Source organism: Panthera uncia, chromosome E1 (assembly GCF_023721935.1).
Source record: "Panthera uncia isolate 11264 chromosome E1, Puncia_PCG_1.0, whole genome shotgun sequence".
In the NCBI taxonomy this organism is placed as follows: Eukaryota; Metazoa; Chordata; class Mammalia; order Carnivora; family Felidae; genus Panthera; species Panthera uncia.
In genome coordinates this window covers 15,317,445-15,337,799 of record NC_064814.1, presented here as the reverse complement: position 1 = coordinate 15,337,799, position 20,355 = coordinate 15,317,445, and the positions used below count along the sequence as shown (strand labels likewise).

Below are 20,355 nucleotides of genomic sequence, written 5' to 3'. Positions count from 1 at the left end.
ATAAATATGGTTGTGTTTTATGGGCATTAGTAGAAATCCAACTTATATAAAGCATTCTTTGTTATACACTTATTCCATTTTTTCCTTTCTTCATGGAACCGTATTATTACTGAGGTCTCTCTCTGGTGCAAATGTAAATCTAGTTTACTGTTATGACGTGTATGTATGGACCATATTTTATTCAACCATTTCCCCAATCATGGACTCATAGATTGTTTTCATTTCTTCCCTCCCATAATGTTGCAGGGAGCATCCCTGTACATGTCTCTACAAGAAACTTCTCTGGGCTATTTATCTGAGAATAGAATTATTGGATCATAAGAAATATGCATACTGAATTTGACAAGTACTGCTAGATTGCAATCTGGAATGCTGTACCATTTTACCTACTCACTAACAATTTGTGAGTATTGCCAACTCTCTTCATACACATATTTAGCTATGTGGGTTTCTCCTCCTGTATACTAAGTCTTATATCCTTACTTATTTTTCCAATTGATTTCTTTCTTTCTACTGCTGATTTGCAAAATTCCCTTATATTTGAGATATTAATTTTTTGTTAGTTATCTTGTAATTATCTTCTTCCAGTCTGTTACATGTTTTAGAGTCCTTCATTTACCAGAAATCCTTAATTTTGATGTAATCAAATCCTTTTTTACCCCATGGTTGTGCTTTTGGGGAGTAACATCTTTAAGAAGGCATCCATAACCACAAGGCACAATAGTTTTTCTTACATTTTCTTCCAACAGCTTTATAGTTTAATCTTTGAGATCCATTTTAACATTCATTTGATTCTTTGAAGGTTATTTTTGTATATGGTATGACATAGGGATTCTACTTCATTTTCTCTGCATTGTAAGACAATTTTCTCAAATCAGAAGCTAAATAATACATCTTTTCCCCCACTAACTGATGATGTCATTTCTATCACATTCCGAGTTCCCATTAATAGAAGTCTCTACTGGGTTCCATATTGTGATGCACTGGTATATTTTCACAGGTCTATATTAAAACAGCATTATGCTATGTACTAACATGTGACAAAGCAAGATCTTTATCTTTTTTTTCCCAAAAGGGTCTTAGCTATTCATAGATCTATAATCTTCTATAATGAATATAGCATTAATTTGTCAAGGTTCCCACCAAACTTATCCTGAGATAGTGAGTGGAACTGCATTCCAAGTACAGATTATTTAGAGAGAATCCACTTATTTCAATACTTCTTTTAAAACCCCAGTTTTAGGACTACAGTTCTCAATCTCAATGTCTGTGGTCCAAGGCTGTTTTAGTGTCCCCATGATAGAACTGTGCTGAAATTTCAAAACAAACCGAAAAAAGTTAAGCATTTAGCCAATGTTTTTCACAAGGAGATAGAGAGCAAATGTAAAAAAATATATATATGAAGAAATAAACAAGAAAGATAAGAATACAGAGGGGAAAAGTCATTAGATGTGATTTAAAAAACCAAACCTGATTACTTTGATTATAAGATGGATAACCCCATCAGCATTAGTAAGGACAAAAGAAAGAATATAGCAATAAAACACATGACAAGGAAGAAAGAGAGACAACAGAAATTTTTTTAAATAATTCAAGAATATTACAGTATGGAAAATATGCATCTATGTGTGAAAACCTAGAGTTTACAACATCAACTGAGTTTAAATGAGAAAATGCATAAAAGGGGGGTTTGGTAGAGTATATATAAAGTCTATATACACACATACCTATACATACACCAACCCCCAAAAATGAAGTTTCTGTTCATATGCATTTTGAATTTCATACTTACTGTGGCACTCGATAAATTCATCACTGTTGTTCAATTCTCTGATGAAATCCTTAAAACTCACCACTTCATCTTTTTTTAAAAAAGAAAAAAAGAAAGAATTTAGGTATTATTGTAAAAAGGACCATTTGATGTTATAACACCAGAGCTATAAACACAAAAATAATGGAGAGGACTGGTAATCCTATTGTGACACATGTGATATGCAGAATAGACCTAAAATAAAGCTGTCAGAGATGCACTTTGAACATCAATTCCTCTGATAAAAACCCATAAATTGATAGACAAGAAACAATTTTTAATTTCTCTTTTAAAAGATATATGGCAGTATATTTCCTTTGGCATTTAGAGTGAAACTTCTGAAATATGCAAAATTTGTTATTTTAGTATATGTGCTGCCGAAGCGAGCACGAAAATTTGTTATTTTAAATTGAAATAATTACTCACCGTTAGGATTAGTGTTATCCAAAGTCTCCTTTATTTTATCATCTGTTAGATAGATTCCAATGGCATTTAAATTTTGCTGAAGTACAGGAATGTCTTTAAGTTCATTTTTGTAAATGTTGATGTTGTAAAATTGATTTTTATTTCCTGGGAAGAGATAATCACCTTCAGTTAGAAAGGAATTTTCATGTTTCTCCTTTATATTTTAATTTTTTTTAATGTTTATTTATTTTTGACAGGGAGAGAGAGAAAGACAGAGCATGAGCTGGGGAGGGGCAGAGACAGAGGGAGACACAGAATCTGAAGCAGGCTCCAGGCTCTGAGCTGTCAGCACAGAGCCTGACACGGGGCTCGAACTCACAGACCGCGAGATCATGACCTGAGTTGAAGTCAGACGCTCAACCGACTGAGCCACCCAGGCACCCGTCTCCTTTATATTTAAAAAAAAGTGGGGAAAAAAATCTCCCAAGATATAAAATTATACTTAAGAGAAAAGGCAGTATTTGTATTTATTTATGTACCTAAAATAATTTAAAATAGGTGACAATAGGTACACATAAATGTATAAATATAAGTAAGGAAACTGGGGGAAAGAAACAGAAGAGCAGCAAAAATAAGACAAAAGAGAGCAACAGACAAAGTACATTTCATAAGGTCATATACATTAAATTTTGCAACAATATCAAATGTGTATGCATTTAACAAGAGCCTTCCAAATATAGCAAAAACTTGCAGAATTAAAGGGAGGAATGCATGAACCCATAATCAGAACTGCAGATTTGAAAATCTTGCACTTAGTAATTAATAGAACTAGAATAAACATCAGGAAGAATTAAGGGCGCCTGGGTGGCTCAGTCAGTTAAGTGTCTGACTTTGGCTTAGGTCACGATCTCACAGTTCATGAGTTAGAGCCCCGTGTTGGGCTCTGTGCTGACAGCTCAGAGCCTGGAGCCTGCTTTGGATTCTGTGTTTCCCTCTCTCTCTGCCCTTCCCCTGCTCGTACTCTCACTCACTCTCACACTCTCTCTCTCTCTCTCTCTCTCTCTCTCTCTCTCCCTCCCTCCCTCCCTCCCTCTCTCTCTCAAAAATAAATATTAAAACAAAAAAAATTTTAATGTTTAAAAAAAATCAGAAATTAGAATATCCAACAAAACTAGCAAACAATCTAACCAAATGATATTTATAGAACACTACCCAACAACTACAGAATATACATTCTTTCAAGTGCACATGGAATATTCACCTAGGTAGACCACATGCTAGTCTTTGAACCAAATCTTAATGAATTTAAAAGAATTTAAATTGTACGAAATAAATTCTCTGACCAAGGTGTATTAAATTAGAAATCAGTAACAAGATCCCTAGCACATGTCCAAATATTTGGAAATTAAATAATATAGTTCTTTAATTTTTTTAATGTTTATTTATTTTTGAGAGACAGAGAGAGGCAGAGCGTGGGTGGGAGAGGGGCAGACAGAGAGGGAGACACAGAATCCGAACCAGGCTCCAGGCTCTGAGCTGTCAGCACAGAGCCCGACATGAGGCTCCGACCCAGGAACCATGAGATCATGACCTGAGCCGAAGTCGGACACTTAACCAACTGAGCCACCCAGGTGCCCCTAAATAGTACATTTCTAAATAACTCATGTTTCAAATGAGATATCACAAGGTAAATTAGAAAATATTTTAAATAAGTGATTATCAAATCACAACATATAAAATTTTGTGAGATGCTGTGAAAGTGCTCAGAGGGAAATTTGTAGTTTTAAATGCTGGAAAGGTATAAAATCAGTAGTACAAAAAGTAGTGGTATGAAATTCTTTTTTCTTAATGTTTATTTTTGAAAGAGAGAGAGAGCGCCCGCGAGCATGAGTAGGGGAGGGGCAGAGAGAGATGGAGACACAGAATCCAAGGCAGACTCCAGGCTGGCACGGGGCTTGAACTCACAAGCCGTGAGATCATGACCTGAGCCAAAGTCGGACGCCTAACCGACTAAGTCATGCAGGCACCCCTGAAACTCCTTTTTAAAAAATTCTTTTTTATAGTTGTATAATACTCTACTGTACATAGAAACTAAAGTTTATTCAACTAACCTCCAATGTTTACACATTAAGTATTTTCATTCTTTTGCCATCTCAAATAATTCTGTAATGAATAATCTTATGTATCTATATTTTCACATTGGAAGGTATCTTCAGGGAAAATTCCTAGAAGCAGGATTGCTGGGTCCAAAGGTAAAGGCACATGTAGTTCTGTTAGACATTGCCAAATTCCCTCCATTAGACTGGTAGCATGTTAAATGCCCACCAGCTATAGGTAAACGTCTTTTTCTCTACAACCTAACAGAGTATGCTGTGAAGGTTTTCAATTTTTGCCAATCTAATGGGTGAGAAATTGTATCTCCATTTTAATTTGCATATTTCTTATTATGAGTAAAATCAAACATCTCTTAATATGTTCATAAGCCATTTAAGATTTTTATGATTTATATATCCATGACTTTTGCCCATTTTTCTATTTTTCTTCTGTGATATACATTATAGTTTCTACCATATTGTTATTTGTTCTTTGACTTTACCTATGATATTGTATTAATAGATAAATTTTTTTTTTTAATTTTTCCCAAGATGGATGTCAGAGAGCTTACTGCCTATGTTTTTTCCTAGATTTTTTTTAAACGTTAAAAAAATTTTTTTTTAACATTTTTCATTTGTTTTTGTGAGACAGAGAGAGAGAGAGAGAGAGCGAGAGAGAGAGAGCATGAGCCGGGGAGGGGAGGAGAGAGAGGGAGACACAGAATCCGAAGCAGGCTCCAGGCCCCGAGCTGTCAGCACAGAGCCCGATGCCCACAGACCGCGAGATCATGACCTGAGCCAAGCCAGACACTTACCTGAGTCACCCAGGCGCCCCTCTTCCAGGAGTTTTATGGTTTCAGGTCTTACAAGTGCAAGTATTTAATCATAGTCTAAGATAGGAATCCAGTTTCATTCTTTTGCATGTGGTTGTCTAGTTTTCCCAACACCACTTATTGAAGAGTCTGTCCTTTCCCCACTATATATTCTTGCCTCGTTTGTCATAAATGAATTGACCGTATATACAAGGGTTTATTTCTGAGCTCTCTGTTCTGTTCCACTGATGTCTGTTTTTATGCCAATACCATAGAGTTTTGATTACTATACTTTTGTAATAAAGTTTGGAATCAGAAAGTATGATGGCTCCAGCTTTGTTCTTTCTCAAGATTGCTTTGGCTATCAGGGTTTTCTATGGCTCCATACAAATTTTAGGATTGTTTGTTCTAGGTGTGAAAAATGCCATTGGAATTTTGATAGGGATTGCATTGAGCCCGTATATCGCTTTGGGTAGTATGGACATTTTAACATTATTAATTCTTTGACTCCACAAGCATGGAATATCTTTCCATTCATTTGCATCATCTTCAATTTCTTTCTTCAATGTCATAGTTTTCAGTGTACAGGTCTTTCACCTCCTTGGTTAAATTTATTCTTAGGTATTTTATTCTTTTCAATGCAATTGTAATGGGATAGTTTTCTTAATTTCTTTCTGATAGTTTATTAGCAAATAGAAATGCAACTGGTTTTTCTATTTGATTTCATATGGTGCAACTTTACTGAATTTATTAGTTCTAACAGTTTTTTTTTTAATAGGGCCTTTAGGGTTTTCTACATATAATGTTGTGTTATGTGCAAATAGTAACAGTTTTACTTCTTTCTTTCCAATTTGGATGACTTTTGTTTCCTTTTCTTGCCTAATTGTTCTCAGTAGGACTTCCAATACTATGAATACAAGTTGAGTAAAAGTAGTGAGAAAAATTACGGCATAGGGAATATAGTCAATAACACTGTAATAACATTTTATTGTGACAGATGATAACTACACTTATCATGGTGAGAAGTGAGCAATACATAGAATTATTGAACCACTATGTTGTATGCCTGAAACTAATATAACATTTTATGTAAACTATATTTTAGTAAACAAAACAAAACAAAAAAACTGGCAAGAATAGGAATCCTTGTCTTGTTCCTGATCTTAGAAGAAAAGCTTTCAGTTTTTCCCCATTGAGCATATATGTGGCCTTTCATATATGGCCTTCATTAAGCTGAGGTATGTTTCTTCTGTACACACTTTGTTGAGAGGTTTTTTTAATCATAAATGGATGTTATCTATCATAAATTGATGTTTGGCAGTTTCTATCAATTTAAATATATATCCCAGCAATCCCATTTCTAGGTATTCAACTAGGAGAAATGAAAATATATGTCCACACAAATACCTGTACATAAATATTTATAGAAGCTTCACTCATAATCACCAAAACCCAGGAAACTTCAATAGTTTATCAATTGGTAAATATACAAACATTACATTCATGTAATGGAATAATACTCATCAATAAAAATAAACACACTGCATGCAAAAAGTTGATGAATGTAAAGTATAATATGCTATGTGAAAGAAGCCAGACTCAAATGAGCTTCATATGTTATGATTCCATTTACATGACATCCTAGAAAAGGCAAAACTTTAGAGTCAAAGAATAGATCAGGGGTCACCAGGAATGAGGGTTAGCGAAATGGATGGGCTACAAAAGGACACAAAGAAACTTCTGTGGTGATACAGTCTATGTGCTGTTTAGTAATGGTTACATGACATTATTTTTAAGAATTCAAAAAATGATATACCTAAAAAAAGGTGAATTTTACTACATGCAAGTTATACTGCAATAAATATGAATTTGCTCCTCAAAAATATAGTCAAGAGAGTAGTTGAGAATACATAAAAACAGAAAAGACAGGTATAAAATCCACTTTGCTAGGTTGGTCAAAAGTTTTAAAGTTGTCTTCTTTTCATTTTTCAATTTTTTATTTAAATTCTAGTTAGTTAACATATAGTGTACTATTGGTTTCAGTAGAATTTAGTGATTCATCACTTACATATGACACCCAGTGTTCAATGTAACAAATGCCCTCCTTAATACCCATCATCCTTTTAGCCCATCCCCTGCCCACCTCCCTCCATCAACCCTCAGTTTGTTCACTATAGTTAAGACTCTTTATATGGTTTGCTTCTCTCTCTTTCCCCCACCTTCCCCTATGTTCATCCGTTTTGTTTCTTAAATTCCACATGTGTTAAATCATAGGTATTTGTCTTTCTCTGCCTGACCTTATCTCACTTAGCATAATCCAGTCTGGTTCCATCCACATTGTTGCAAATGGCAAGATTTCATTCTTTTGATGGCTGAGTAATATTCCATTACATATACATATACATACACCATAACTTCTTTATTCATTCATCAATCCATGGACATTTGGGTTTTTCCCATAATTTGGCAATTGTTGACAATGCTGCTATAAACATCAGGGTGCATGTGGCCCTTCAAATTAGTATTTGTATACCTTTTGTGTAAATACCTAGTAGTGAAATTGCTGGGTCATAGGGTAGTTCTATTTTTAACTTTTTGAGGAAACTCCATATTGTCTTCCACAGTGGCTGCACCAATTTGCATTCTAAAAATTATTTTCTCATCGTTTATAATATTCTAATAAATTCAGGTCAGATATACCTAGTGAATAATCTCAGAGAACAGTATATAATCTAATATTTTTCTAGCACTATCAAAGTAAAACCACCCATAACTTTGAGTTTGGGGTAAACTTAGCAGTCTTTGCCATATAATTCAAACACAAGTTATATAAACTAATACTGTATTGTTTTATCTTTAAAAAAATTTAATGTTTGTTTATTTTTGAGAAAGAGAGAGACAGGGAAACCGAGAGCGAGTGGGGGAGGAGCAGTGAGGGAGGGAGACACAGAATCCGAAGCAGGCTCCAGGCTCTGAGCTGTCAGCACAGACCCTGATGGGGGGCTCCAACTCACAGACCACAAGATCATGACCTGAGCCGAAGTCTGACGCTTAAACAACTGAGCCACCAAGGTGCCCCTATATTGTTTTATCTTTATATTGTTTCTTACTTACCTGTGCTTTATCTAATCCTGTGTGTTTTTTAAAAGATTTTGTTTGTTTGTTTGTTTGTTTACTATTTTAGGGAGAGAGAGAGCACAAGCTGGGGAGAAGGATGAAGGGAGAGAGGAAATCTTAAGCAGGCCTCATACTCAGCGCGAATGGATGCAGGTTGAGCCCATGACCCTGGAATCATGACCTGAGCCGAAGTCAAGAGTCAGTTGCTCAACCAACTGAGTGACGCAGACGCCCCAATCCTGTGTTGTTTTAACATGAAAACCACTGCCTGTCCTTCCACACAGAGCCAGTAGATACATATTAAGTGGAACTCACCTGAGGCTTTAGGCATGTTCAATGTATCACAGAACTTAATAAAAAATTCTTCATAGGTAATCTTGCCATTTTCTGTAATGCAAAGTAAAATGTAGATGAAGGAATTACTGCTTCTGAATTAATCTGTCAGCAGTTAATAGTCAAGTTATAACAAAGGTGAAAAGCCCGGGGGTCAGCCTGTACTGTTCCTTCTTCCTTAACTTCTGCATACATATGATTATCAATTTCTATTCAATTATTTCCAAATACTGCTTGAATATATCACTATATTAGTTAATGCCTATGCTATTACAATAGCATTGCTAAAAATCTATCGCATCAGTCTCATTTCTCTCCATTTATTTTAAACAATGCAGCAAGAGAGGTCTTTCTCTTTAAAAAAAAAATCTGGTTACTCCTCTGAATAAAACCCTTCAGTAGCTCCTACTTGTCCAAAAACTACAAAAGCAAAACAAAACAAACACATGGTGGGCAGGCAAAGAGGCTATAGGCCAATATTCCTTACAAATGTGTTAACATCTAAGTGAAATTCTAGAAAATAGGGTTTAGCAGTATAAGCAGAAACTAAAGTTCTAGATACCTTTAGGACATGCATTTTCACTGAGGGTGATAGGCTTTCAGGAAGGAAAACAGGTTCTTGGAGGGGAAAAAATCTTAGCCATTACAATGGTCTGTGGCCACAGTACATAAGCAAATATTTATTTTTGGCATTAAACATTCATAGCGTGTGGGATGGTGAAAAAGACAAAAATGTCTAAAAAGTCTCCTTAGGGGAGTGATATTTTTTTTTAAAGGTTAAGAAACACTACTTTTAGGATAATGGTAACCACCTAAATTTACTCTGGAGAAATCTAAGAAAAAGGCTTAGAAATCCATAGGACCAAAGATGGCATCTTGATGTGGAACTCAGTGCATAGGATTTGGTGGTGAAGGAAAAGAAAGAAGCAGTTAAAGATGAAGTCCCTACTAAACAGTATCAAAATGTCAGAAGGCTCACTACCCCCACCTCCCACCCTCTGCCCCAAAGGTGCCATTAAAGTAAACGGACTTCATTTACTTCAGTAGAAACTGAAGACAGAGCTCCACACTGAATGTGCCACCCAACACCCTCAACTCTTTCAACAAATCAGGATAGAAATGGACAAAGGAAGATTTGAGATGGGAGCCAACAACTCAGAAAATAGATTGTGTAGAAAGACCAAGTCAGCTCCAAAATAAAGACTCAAGTAAAGTAAAGGTACACAAGGTAGAATGGATATGACAAACTATAGTAAGGGACATAAAGGATAGACATGAAAAGAACCAAAAGGAAAAAAAAAAAAAAAAGGGGGGGGAAAAAAAAAAAGAAAAAAAAAAAAAAAAAAACCCCAATGAAAAAAAAAAAAAAAAAAAAGTAGAAAAGTTTACAGCAGAAGTGACAGAGCCCAGAAATAAACCCCACATATGCTCAACTAATATTTGACAAGGCAGCCAAGAACATTCAATGGAGAAAGGATGGTCTCTTCAACAAATGGTGTTGGGAAACTGAATAACCACTTGGGATACTCCCCAAAATTACCTCAAAATGAATTAAAGATTTAATTGTAAGATCTGATACCGTAAAGAAAACATAAGGAAACACCTTTCAGACATTGGTCTTGGCAATGATTTTTTGGACATGACACCAAAAGCACAAACAACAAAAGCAGAAATCAACCAGTAGAACTAGATGCAATTTAAGATTTTTCTTTTTTTTAATGTTTATTTATTTGTGAGAGAGAAAGACACAGAGCATGAGCGGGGGAGGGGCAGAGAGAGAGGGAGACATAGAAACTGAAGCAAGCTCCAAGCTGTCAGCACAGAGCCCGACATGGTGCTTGAACTCAAGAATCATGAGATCAAGACCTGAAGTCGAATGCTTAACTGGCTGTAGTCGGATGCTTAACCGACTGAGCCACCCAGGCACCCCAGAACTACATTCAACTTAAAAACTTCTTTACAGCAAAAGAAACAATCGGCAAAATGAAAAGGCAACCTACAGAATGAGAGAAAATATTTGCAAACCATATATCTGATAAAGGATTATTATCCAAAATATATAACAAAGAATTCACACAGCTCAATAACAAACAAGCAAATGAACTATTTTAAAAATGGGCAGAGCAATAGAATAGGCATTTTCCCAAAGAAGACATCCAAATGACCAACAGGTGCATGAAAAGGTGTTCAACATCACTAACCATCAGGGAAATGCAAATCATAACCACAATGAGATATTGCTCAAACCCGTTAGAATGGCTATCATCAAGAAGACCGGAGATAAGGATTTGTGATGATGTGGAGAATGGGAACCCTCATACACTGTTGGTGGCAATGTAAATTGGTGCAGCCACTATGGACAATAGTATAGAAATTCCCCTCAAAATTAAAAATAGAACTACAATATGAACCATCAATTCCCCTTACAAGTGTATATTCAAAGGAAACGAAAACAGGATCTTGAAGACATACTCCTGTGTCTATTTCAGCATTATTCACAATAGCTAAAATATGGAAAGAATCTAAGTGCTCATCAACAGATGAATAAACAGAGGTAGTGTGAAAATATACAACAGAATATTTTTCAGCCATGAGAAAGAGAGAAATCCTGTCATTTGCAACAAGATGGTAGGATCTTGAAGTCCTTATGCTTAGAGGAGATAAGCCAAAGACAAATGTTGTATATATCGCTAATATGTGGAATCTAAAAAAGCCGATCTCACAGAAAGAGAGCAGAATGGTGGTTACCAAGGACTTAGGGGGTGGGGTGATTGGGGAGATACTGTTAAAAAGTACAAATTTGCAGTTAAAATGAATAAATTCTGGAAATCTAATGCTGTGCTGATCTAATACTGTATTACATAATTGAAAGTTGCTAAGAGACTAGATCTTAAATGTTCTCACCACAAAAAAAGAAATTGTGATAATTACGTGATGTGATAGAGGTGTTAGATAACATTACAGTGATAATTATATTGCAATATATAAATGTATCAAATCAACACATTGGACACTCTAAACTTACATAATGTTATTATATGCCCATTATATCTCAATTTTACAAAAAGGAAAAGAAAAACTCTGTGGAGGTGGAGTGGGGGGAAAAAAAAGCTCTAAGTCACTAATATTGAGGATGAAAATGAAGGTATCATTACAGATGAAGCAGAAATCAAAAAAAGATAAAAAGCAGATGTCAAGGACAACTTTATCCAATACATTTGAAAAGTCAGACGAAATGGACAAATTCCTATAAAGACACAGCCTGCCAAAATTGACAGGAAAATAGAATATTTTCTTGGTAATACCATACAATTTCAGAAATTAAATCAATAATCCAGAATTTTTCCATAAATAAAACTCTAGGCCCATAAGGCTTCACCTGTGAGTTCTGCTTAACATTTGAGGAAGAAAAAAATCTCTTACAGAGAATAGGAAAGTAAAGAATATTCCCCAACTCTTTTGAAAACACAGCAAAAATGATATTCAACAATACCAGTCATTAAAATAACACAGCTATTTTGTACATTTATAAACATCTGCTTCCTTGAGCCAATGCCACAGGCAACACCCCCTGAGGTATTCCTGGATATCAGCATAGTTTACCTTTCAAAGGGTTAACACGTGGCGAAGGGCCTCACGGACTCTGTTGTACTCTGTGCATGGCATTCTGATTGAATACTGCCCGTGCCAGTCAGTTCACAAAGTGACCTCATCTCCCAAGTACCACCACCCACAGGGATAAAGTAGGCCCAGACTCACCCATCTGTTCAGTTTCACAGAGCTCAGGCTTGGCACACTATGATGGCACTGGTGCTCACCAGTCATCTCACTGCAGCCCCCCCCCAGGGTGCCCTCCATTGCTGTATATCCCATCCATACATCTCCCATCCCCACTGGTAGATGATGGCCTTTACAACTAGATGCATTCAGACTACTAACCATGTTCAGGTCCATGTCTTAATACTTCATCAAGTAAAACATTAGCTGCATGAAAGTCATTGTTCATCAATAATGCCTTGAGGCTAGAGACATCAATTAGATCATTCTGGAGAATTTGAATAGTAATGAAGAGTAGCTGTGTAACTGAGAAAAAAAAAAAGAGCAAAAACATGCTTCAACAGCAGAAATAAGAGTACATTGTTCACTTTCACTTAATGGGCTTGAGTTGCATAAAAGAACTTTACATGAAATTACTAGTAGTTTTAAAAACCATTGTGTATTATAAAAGCTAGCAGTTACTGAACACTAAGTGCTGGAGACTCTTCTGAGTACTTCTACTTTACCTATTTAAGTCTATTATTACCTATAATAATTCCAAGATAGGCATTATTATCCCCATTTTTCAGATGAAGGAATTGAGGTTAGTGAGATTTAAAAAAAAAATTTTTAATATTTATTTTTGAGAGAGACAGACAGACAGACAGACAGACCATGAGCGGGGAAGAGTCAGAGAGAGACAAAGATGCAGAATCTGAAGCAGGCTCCGGGTTCTGAGCTGTCAGCACAGACTCCAACGTGGGGCTCAAACTCACTAACCGCGAAATCATGACCTGAGCTGAAGTTGGGCGCTTAACCAACTGAGCCACCCAGGCGCCCCGAGGTTTGTGAGATTAAGTGATTTACTAAAGAATATACTGGTATTAAGTGGCAGGGCCAGGATTCAAATCCAGGCACCATATTTCCAAAGCCCATGCTCTTAACTACTGTGCCTTTCAAGTAGACGTATGTAACTGGTCAACCATGATGCCTACAGCTACATAATACTTCATATGTGGACCCTGAAATAATTGTGAAGCATTACAAAGAAGTTTACATCAAAACTTTATTGCCTTATTTCACTTAAAGTTATGTTACAGAGACAAAATAAGAAGAAGAAGAAGAAGAAGGTGCTGTTTCTGTAAGTCGTGCTCTTTATATTTATCTTATAGCCCCACAAATCTTGACAGCCTTGGTCACTTTCCAATGCCTTCAAACAGTTGTGGTTGTTGATGCTGTTTAATTTAGTCCACATTTTACTAGTTGTTCTCAGCAGGAGTGTTGGTTTCACATAAGCTACTCCATCATAGTCAGAAGTAGAACCAGGTAACTCAAGCTTTATAGGTAAATTTGATGCCCTGCTCTGGTTGAAAATTACTGTTTAGGTTATTACTTTACTACAAAGCTATAGTGATTAAGACCATGTGGCATAAGAATAAATAAAAATCAATGGAATGGAACTGGGAGTCTAGAAATAAATCCATACATTTCTGATCAATTGATTTTTTACAAGGATGGCAAAACCATTTATTTAAGGGGGAAAAGAATGATCTTGTCAACAAATGATGCTGGGGTAACTGGCCATCTGCATTCAAAAGAATTAAAGTGGACTCCCATCTCACACCACATACAAACATTAACTCAAAATGAATCAAAGATTGAAATTAAAAGTCTAAAACTATAAAATTCTTAGAAGAAACATTAGTATAAATCTTAATGATCTTGGATTATGTTTAGACATGATATCAAAAGAAGTGACAAAAGAAAATATAAACTGGATTTCACCCAATTTAAAAACGTTTGTGCTTCAAAGGACACCACCAAGAAAGAGAAAAGACCCATAAAATTGGAGAAAAGATTTGCAAATCATCTATCTGATAAAGCTATAGTATCCAGGATATAAGAACCCTAACAACTTGACAAATAACCCAATTTTAAAATAAGCAAAGGGTATATATCTCTAAATGGCCAGTAAACACATGTAAAGATGTTCAAAGTTATTAGCCATCAGGGAAATGCAAAACAAAACCACAGTGAGATACTTGTGAGACTAGGCTAGAATAAAAAAGACAGACAATGTAACAAGTACTGACAAGGATTTAAAAACTTTTTTTAAATTTTTTTAATGTTTTTATTTATTTTTGAGACAGAGACAGAGCATGAACGGGGGAGGGGCAGAGAGAGAGGGAGACACAGAATCGGAAACAGGCTCCAGGCTCTGAGCCATCAGCCCAGAGCCTGACGCGGGGCTTGAACTCACGGACCGCGAGATCGTGACCTGAGCCGAAGTCGGACACTTAACAACTGAGCCACCCAGGTGCCCCAGTACTGACAAGGATTTAAAGAAATGTACAGTGCTGTTGGGAATGTAAAATGGGGCAGCTGCTTTGGAAAACGTTCCAGCAGCTCCTCAAGTTGAATGTAAAGTTACCACGTGACCCAGCAGTTCCATTCCTAGGTAGGTACCTGAGAGAAATGTAAATGTACGTCCACACAAAAACCTGTACTCAAAAAAATGTACACATGTTCATAGCAGCATTATTCTTAGTGGCCAAAAAAGGGAAACAACCCAAATGTCTATGAACTGATAAATGGCCAAAGAAAATGTGGTATAACCACAGAATATTATTCTACCACGAAAAGGAATAAAGTACTCATTTATGTTATAATACAGGTGAACCTTAAACACAGTATGCTGGGGCGCCTGGGTGGCTCAGTCGGTTGAGCGGCCGACTTCAGCTCAGGTCATGATCTCATGGTTTCGTGGGTTCGAGCCCCACATCGTGCTGACAGCTCAGAGCCTGGAGCCTGCTTCGGATTCTTTGTCTCCCTCTCTCTCTGTCCCTCCCCCGCTCTCTCTCTCTCAAAAATAAACATCAAAAATTAAAAAAAAACCAAAACAACAGTATGCCAAATGAAAGAAGCCAGACACAAAAAGCCACAAATTATATGATTCTAGTTATATGATGTTCAAAAATCAACACAGATAGAAAGCAGACTAGTGGTTGTCAGTGGCTGGGGAGAGTGGGGAAATAAGCACTACAGGGTACAGGGGTTTTTTTGACGTGATGAAAATGTCCCAGAATTAGAGTGTGATGGTTGCACAACTTTGTGAATATACCAAAAACCACTGAATTGAACACCTTAAAAGGATGAGATTTGGGGCTCCTGGGTGGCTCAGTCGGTTAAGCAGCCGACTTCGGCTCAGGTCATGATCTCGCGGTCCGTGAGTTCGAGCCCTGCATCAGGCTCTGTGCTGACCGCTCAGAGCCTGGAGCCTGTTTCAGATTCTGTGTCTCCCTCTCTCTCTGACCCTCCCCCGTTCATGCTGTCTCTCCCTGTCTCAAAAATAAACATTAAAAAAAATTTTTTTTAAAAAAAAGGATGAGATTTTATGGTACGTGATTTATATCTCAGTAAAAATGTACATTTGATAAATAATGCCATTGATTATAAAGGTGTTCTAATTTTAGAGATATTCAAACGTGAAGAAAAAAAGACATTTGTTTCCCCAACGCATTTAGAAATACATTGTTGGCAGGGGTGTCTGCATTTGCGGAGAGTTCTTTGGTAGGTGTTCTCTGTAGACATGGGCGTTTAGGGAAAGATGCTGGTGTTGAAATGGTTTCCCTAATTTCAAGGAGCACGAGAGGAACTTTGGGGACAAAGACCAAGCAATTGTCTTTATGCAGCAGGGGCAAAATGATGTGGTTAGGCCACAGAAATGACATGGTAGTAAGAATGATACAGGGATTAATGGCCCAAGCATTTAAAGAAACTAGATAGATGAAGCTAAGATTTCTATAAATGAAATCAATGGCCAGTCCATTTGGGTAAACCTGAAAACTCCAAAGGCCTGTCTTGAGACAGCACAGAGGGTAGTGGTCCTTCACCCAATTTCCACACCTGATTTAATTCATAGATCCAGAACCCCTTGAGTGAAGAAAAATTTATCTCCTCTTGAGGAAGGACTTTATATTAACAGCAAAGGTATTTACTGTGTATCTTCTTCAACCCTGTTTTATTTCTTTTCCCTCCTTTATAACTTTGCCCCATTTTCACTTGTTTTTTTTTTATATCGCATAAGCTGCTTGAAATCCTTTTTGACACTATAGAGACTACAAATTAAACACTTGAAATCCATTTAGTGATTTTTTTTAAATGTGATTTCATTATCTTTATTTTACAGTCACTTCTTTAAACTGGAAGTATTCACTTACCTACGGACTCTTTGAAAGGTGGACTTCCTTTAATTCTTTCAAAGAAATCTTTTAAATTCACCTCATTATTATCTGGAAATATCAAAATCAAGCATATTGTCATTAAAACCCTGATACTCAGTCAGTACACAAAATAAAGGCTCTGATTAACAATACCTAAAATCTCATTCTACCTTATTTTCTCTCTTAAATGGCTGAAACTATTTCAATGTAATTTTTCATACTTTCAGGAACCACACCTATTGATCAGTTAATGATATTAATAGTTCACTTTTTTTGACTTCTTACCCAAAAGTAAGAACTTAAAATAACTTTTGAGTTCCTTATGTATACTAAGTATCCTTTTATGATGCTTCACATTTATTAACTAAAATATGCACAAGAATTCTATAACATGCTTGATGTGCCTATCCTTAAAAGATGAAAGCAAAGAGAAATTAAATAACTTGTCTAGGTCACAAGAGCCAGAAAGTGCTCGAGGCTGTATTTGAACTAAGGCAGTCTAAGGCCAGAGGTGACAGTGTTAACTATTGGGACACACACACACACACACACACACACACACACACACACAGGAAATAAAATGCAGTAATGTAACCACAGCAGAAAATATAGGGCTATACCTACAACGAAAAGACTTTAACTTATAACAAAATGGCAAGCTGGGTAGCACAGGAATGATTACAAATTCCTAAAGATGCTGTATGAAATACTTTATTCTATAAATGCATTATCACGTTGTATGAAAAGGAAATAATAAAACGTTAAGTGGGCACAGAGATCCAGAGGGGAAAACCAAGTGAATACTAAGCCTACAGCTATTTGGGGATACATATTAGATCCAAAAGCAGCAAGGTGCTTGATTTAAATGTTCATGCATATTCATAAAAGAAAACTTGGGTCCTGCTACACGGAGAGTTTGAATTTAGATACCAAATGAAACTGGGATGCTTAAAGAATTTCAATCCAGTGAAAGGGAGATTAAAATATTATATTCACTGGCCCATGTAAACACCAGGGTGACCTAAATCTTCCCAATTTTGAGAGGCAGTGGGTAAAAAAGATCACCTGTGAAAAATCTCCTGCAACTCATGTGGGCTTAGGGTCTAAATTTATACCACTCTCATGATATGAAAAACTCCAGGTCAAAACATAAAAATTGATTGAGGTCAATAATAATCTATGGCAAAAGCAATAACCAATCAATGCTGGGGAGGTACTCTTAAACCTAAGACATGCTCATGGGATTCCCATAGAAAAAACAAGCTGGTTAAGATAAACCCCAAATAAAAAGCCACCTAAAACTGGTAAAACTCACCAGCTTCTAGAAGTATTCCCACACGATTTGACACTTAAGAGTGGATGTAAATAGGAAAGGAGATCAAGTTCACAATACATGAAGTCAAAGATGGAAAACAAAGATAAATATGTGACCACTTGGAAACAATGATCAAGACTAAATAATTATTCTTCTGAGATGTAATGAAACTTTGGGTATTTCCTTTGGTTAAAAAAGCAGAATGGGACAAGCAAAATAAAAGGTGAAATTGGGTCTCCTCTGAAGAAAGACTGCAGATCAAAATGAAGCTGCTGATGTCATGTCTTTGTTTTATTACATAATGGTATTTTCCCACCCATGCTTACAAGAAATGAATGCTAATTATCTAAATAAGCATATGTAGAGTATGAACAGATAGATATGGTCAGTAAATAAATTAGCAGACTATTTTGGCTCTAATTTATATCAACCTAGGCCTCACTGCGACTGCCTTTAGCATTTTACCTCCATATAAAACACTCTAAAACTGGTTCCTATAAACAGGAAAAAATGAGCAGAATCTCAAGCCAAAAAAAAATGCTCACCACCGATGTCACAATATTTAAGGGCTTCACTGACGTCCTCCTCAGCTAAATTAACATTCAAACTTTTCAGGGCATGCTCCAAGTTACGTATGCCAATCTTGCCATTATCAACACTTGTCAAGATATAAGCAGCTTCTTTAAATGCTACAAAGATAAATAAATATATATAAGATACTATTATTTTAAAAAATGCAAAATAGTTTGTCCAGAGTCCACTATAGGTGAACTCTCAATTTAAGTATATATATTTAACTAAAATCTCTGCAGAAAAAAAGCAAAGTATTTTCTACTTGTAACTGACAACCTATTTATTTCAAGCAGCATTTAAAAAAATTAAGGGCGCCTAGGTGGCTCAGTCGGTTAGGCATCCAACTTCAGCTCAGGTCATGATCTCATGGTTCCTGGGTTTAAGCCCCGTATTGGGCTCTGGGCTGAAAACTCAGAGCCTAGAGCCTGCTTCAGATTCTGTGTCTCTCTTTCTGCCCCTCTTCCACTTGTCCTCTCTCCCTCTCTCTCTCTCTCTCTGTCTCTTAAAACTAAACATTTTAAGAAAAGAAAAAATTAAACCAAAAAATTATATGCAGAATATGATGGGTTACCTGAATCCACTCATCCATTAAATACTGAGTAAGCTGTGACCCTTTCTTAAATAATAGTAACATCCTGTACATGTAGATCTAAAGACTTCTATCAACTGATGAAATAAACGAAAAAAAAAATGCTAAAATTTGAGATTAAAGCTCTTGATCTCCAGGGCCACTACCAGTCTATATTGTGCTTTTGTGTGAATTGAAAAAAGGCACCCCTCTCTATGTATCAATTACAAAGAGGCATACCTTCCTCTAGGTAGCTGCAATCTAGCATTGGTGGTCCTAGCCTGGAGAGCACAGTGGAATGTAGAATGCATTTCAGTCTCTACTTGTACCCTCTCAACCAGGCATCTTTGTGCAAGCACAACCCATACAACCAAATGTAGTCCTGTTGATACCACACCAATTTAAAATATAAAACATGATCATTACTGGGAGTTTCAATTTTTTGTCAATACCATTTCTCACCCCATTTCTCTCTCAACCCCAAAACGAAGTTGTCATGTATGTTTCCACAGTCCGAAAATCGTTGCATTATACTAACAGATCTAAACCTTCAGTTGGAAAGAATACCATAATACCATTTTAGACCTATATTCATTTTTACTAACATTTATTTTATAGCTACTAAGACCAACAATGAAAATTTCAGCCCTCTTAAAGAGTTTCCTTTAAATTCCTTGAAGACAGGGACTGAATTTGTCATGTCTGTAAATAAAATTATAATACATTATATAGTTGGTACTATGAGAAAAATGTGTGCCAGATATGAGCACTGAGCACTCAGATATAAAGCACTGAGACAGTTCACCTAACCTATAACTCTGAAAAGTCTTATGGGTTGAGGAGTGATGTTTGAGCTGAGTTTGGGGGGAAAATGTGAATTTGTTTGACAGAAAATATACAGAAAGGAAACAGCACATGCAAATATATGGAACCAAAAGCACATGGAAGATATGGAACCAATTTAAATTATAATAAGTAATATGGTTACAGAATAAATACAAATGCAGAAGTGATGAGAGATGAGGCTAATGAGATAAGAAGACAGATTTATTGTCATTCTTTAATTCCATAAATATTCACAATTATATAAGTCAATAATATAAAAGATTTGAAACAATGCCTAGCACAGTAAATATCATCTAATATTAGCTATTAAATTAGCTATTAATAAGGGGCTTCTGAAAGCCAAAATTGTGCTAGGATCTGGAGAAACAATGCTAGGACTTGTAGCAAAATGGAAACATGGTTCTTGGCCCAATGATGCTTCCAGGCACGTAAGAAAAAGAATCATTAACCAAATAATCAAAAATATGACTAGAAAACAACCAGATTTTAACATGGGCAGAAGAC

The 20,355-nt window shown here is 36.1% G+C and overlaps 2 protein-coding genes across 10 annotated transcripts in view; one reads left to right on the top strand and one right to left on the bottom strand.

The window, feature by feature from the left end:
- CDC27 (cell division cycle 27) overlaps nt 1–20,355 on the top strand; it is an 803,505-nt gene that overhangs the window by 509,860 nt on the left and 273,290 nt on the right. The window lies entirely within an intron of this gene.
- EFCAB13 (EF-hand calcium binding domain 13) overlaps nt 1–20,355 on the bottom strand; it is a 168,352-nt gene that overhangs the window by 51,951 nt on the left and 96,046 nt on the right. For 7 of the 9 annotated variants that reach the window (XM_049637549.1, XM_049637548.1, XM_049637547.1 and 4 more), the window contains 6 exons: nt 18,410–18,553; nt 16,547–16,618; nt 12,510–12,653; nt 8,553–8,624; nt 2,237–2,380; nt 1,793–1,861 (listed from right to left, as the gene is read on the bottom strand). In XM_049637549.1, the coding sequence (XP_049493506.1) occupies nt 1,793–1,861; nt 2,237–2,380; nt 8,553–8,624; nt 12,510–12,653; nt 16,547–16,618; nt 18,410–18,553 (645 nt within the window). Of the gene's footprint in view, nt 1–1,792; nt 1,862–2,236; nt 2,381–8,552; nt 8,625–12,499; nt 12,654–16,546; nt 16,619–18,409; nt 18,554–20,355 lie in introns of those variants that run through there. The other 2 variants (XM_049637553.1, XM_049637555.1) reach the window with 2 other exon arrangements.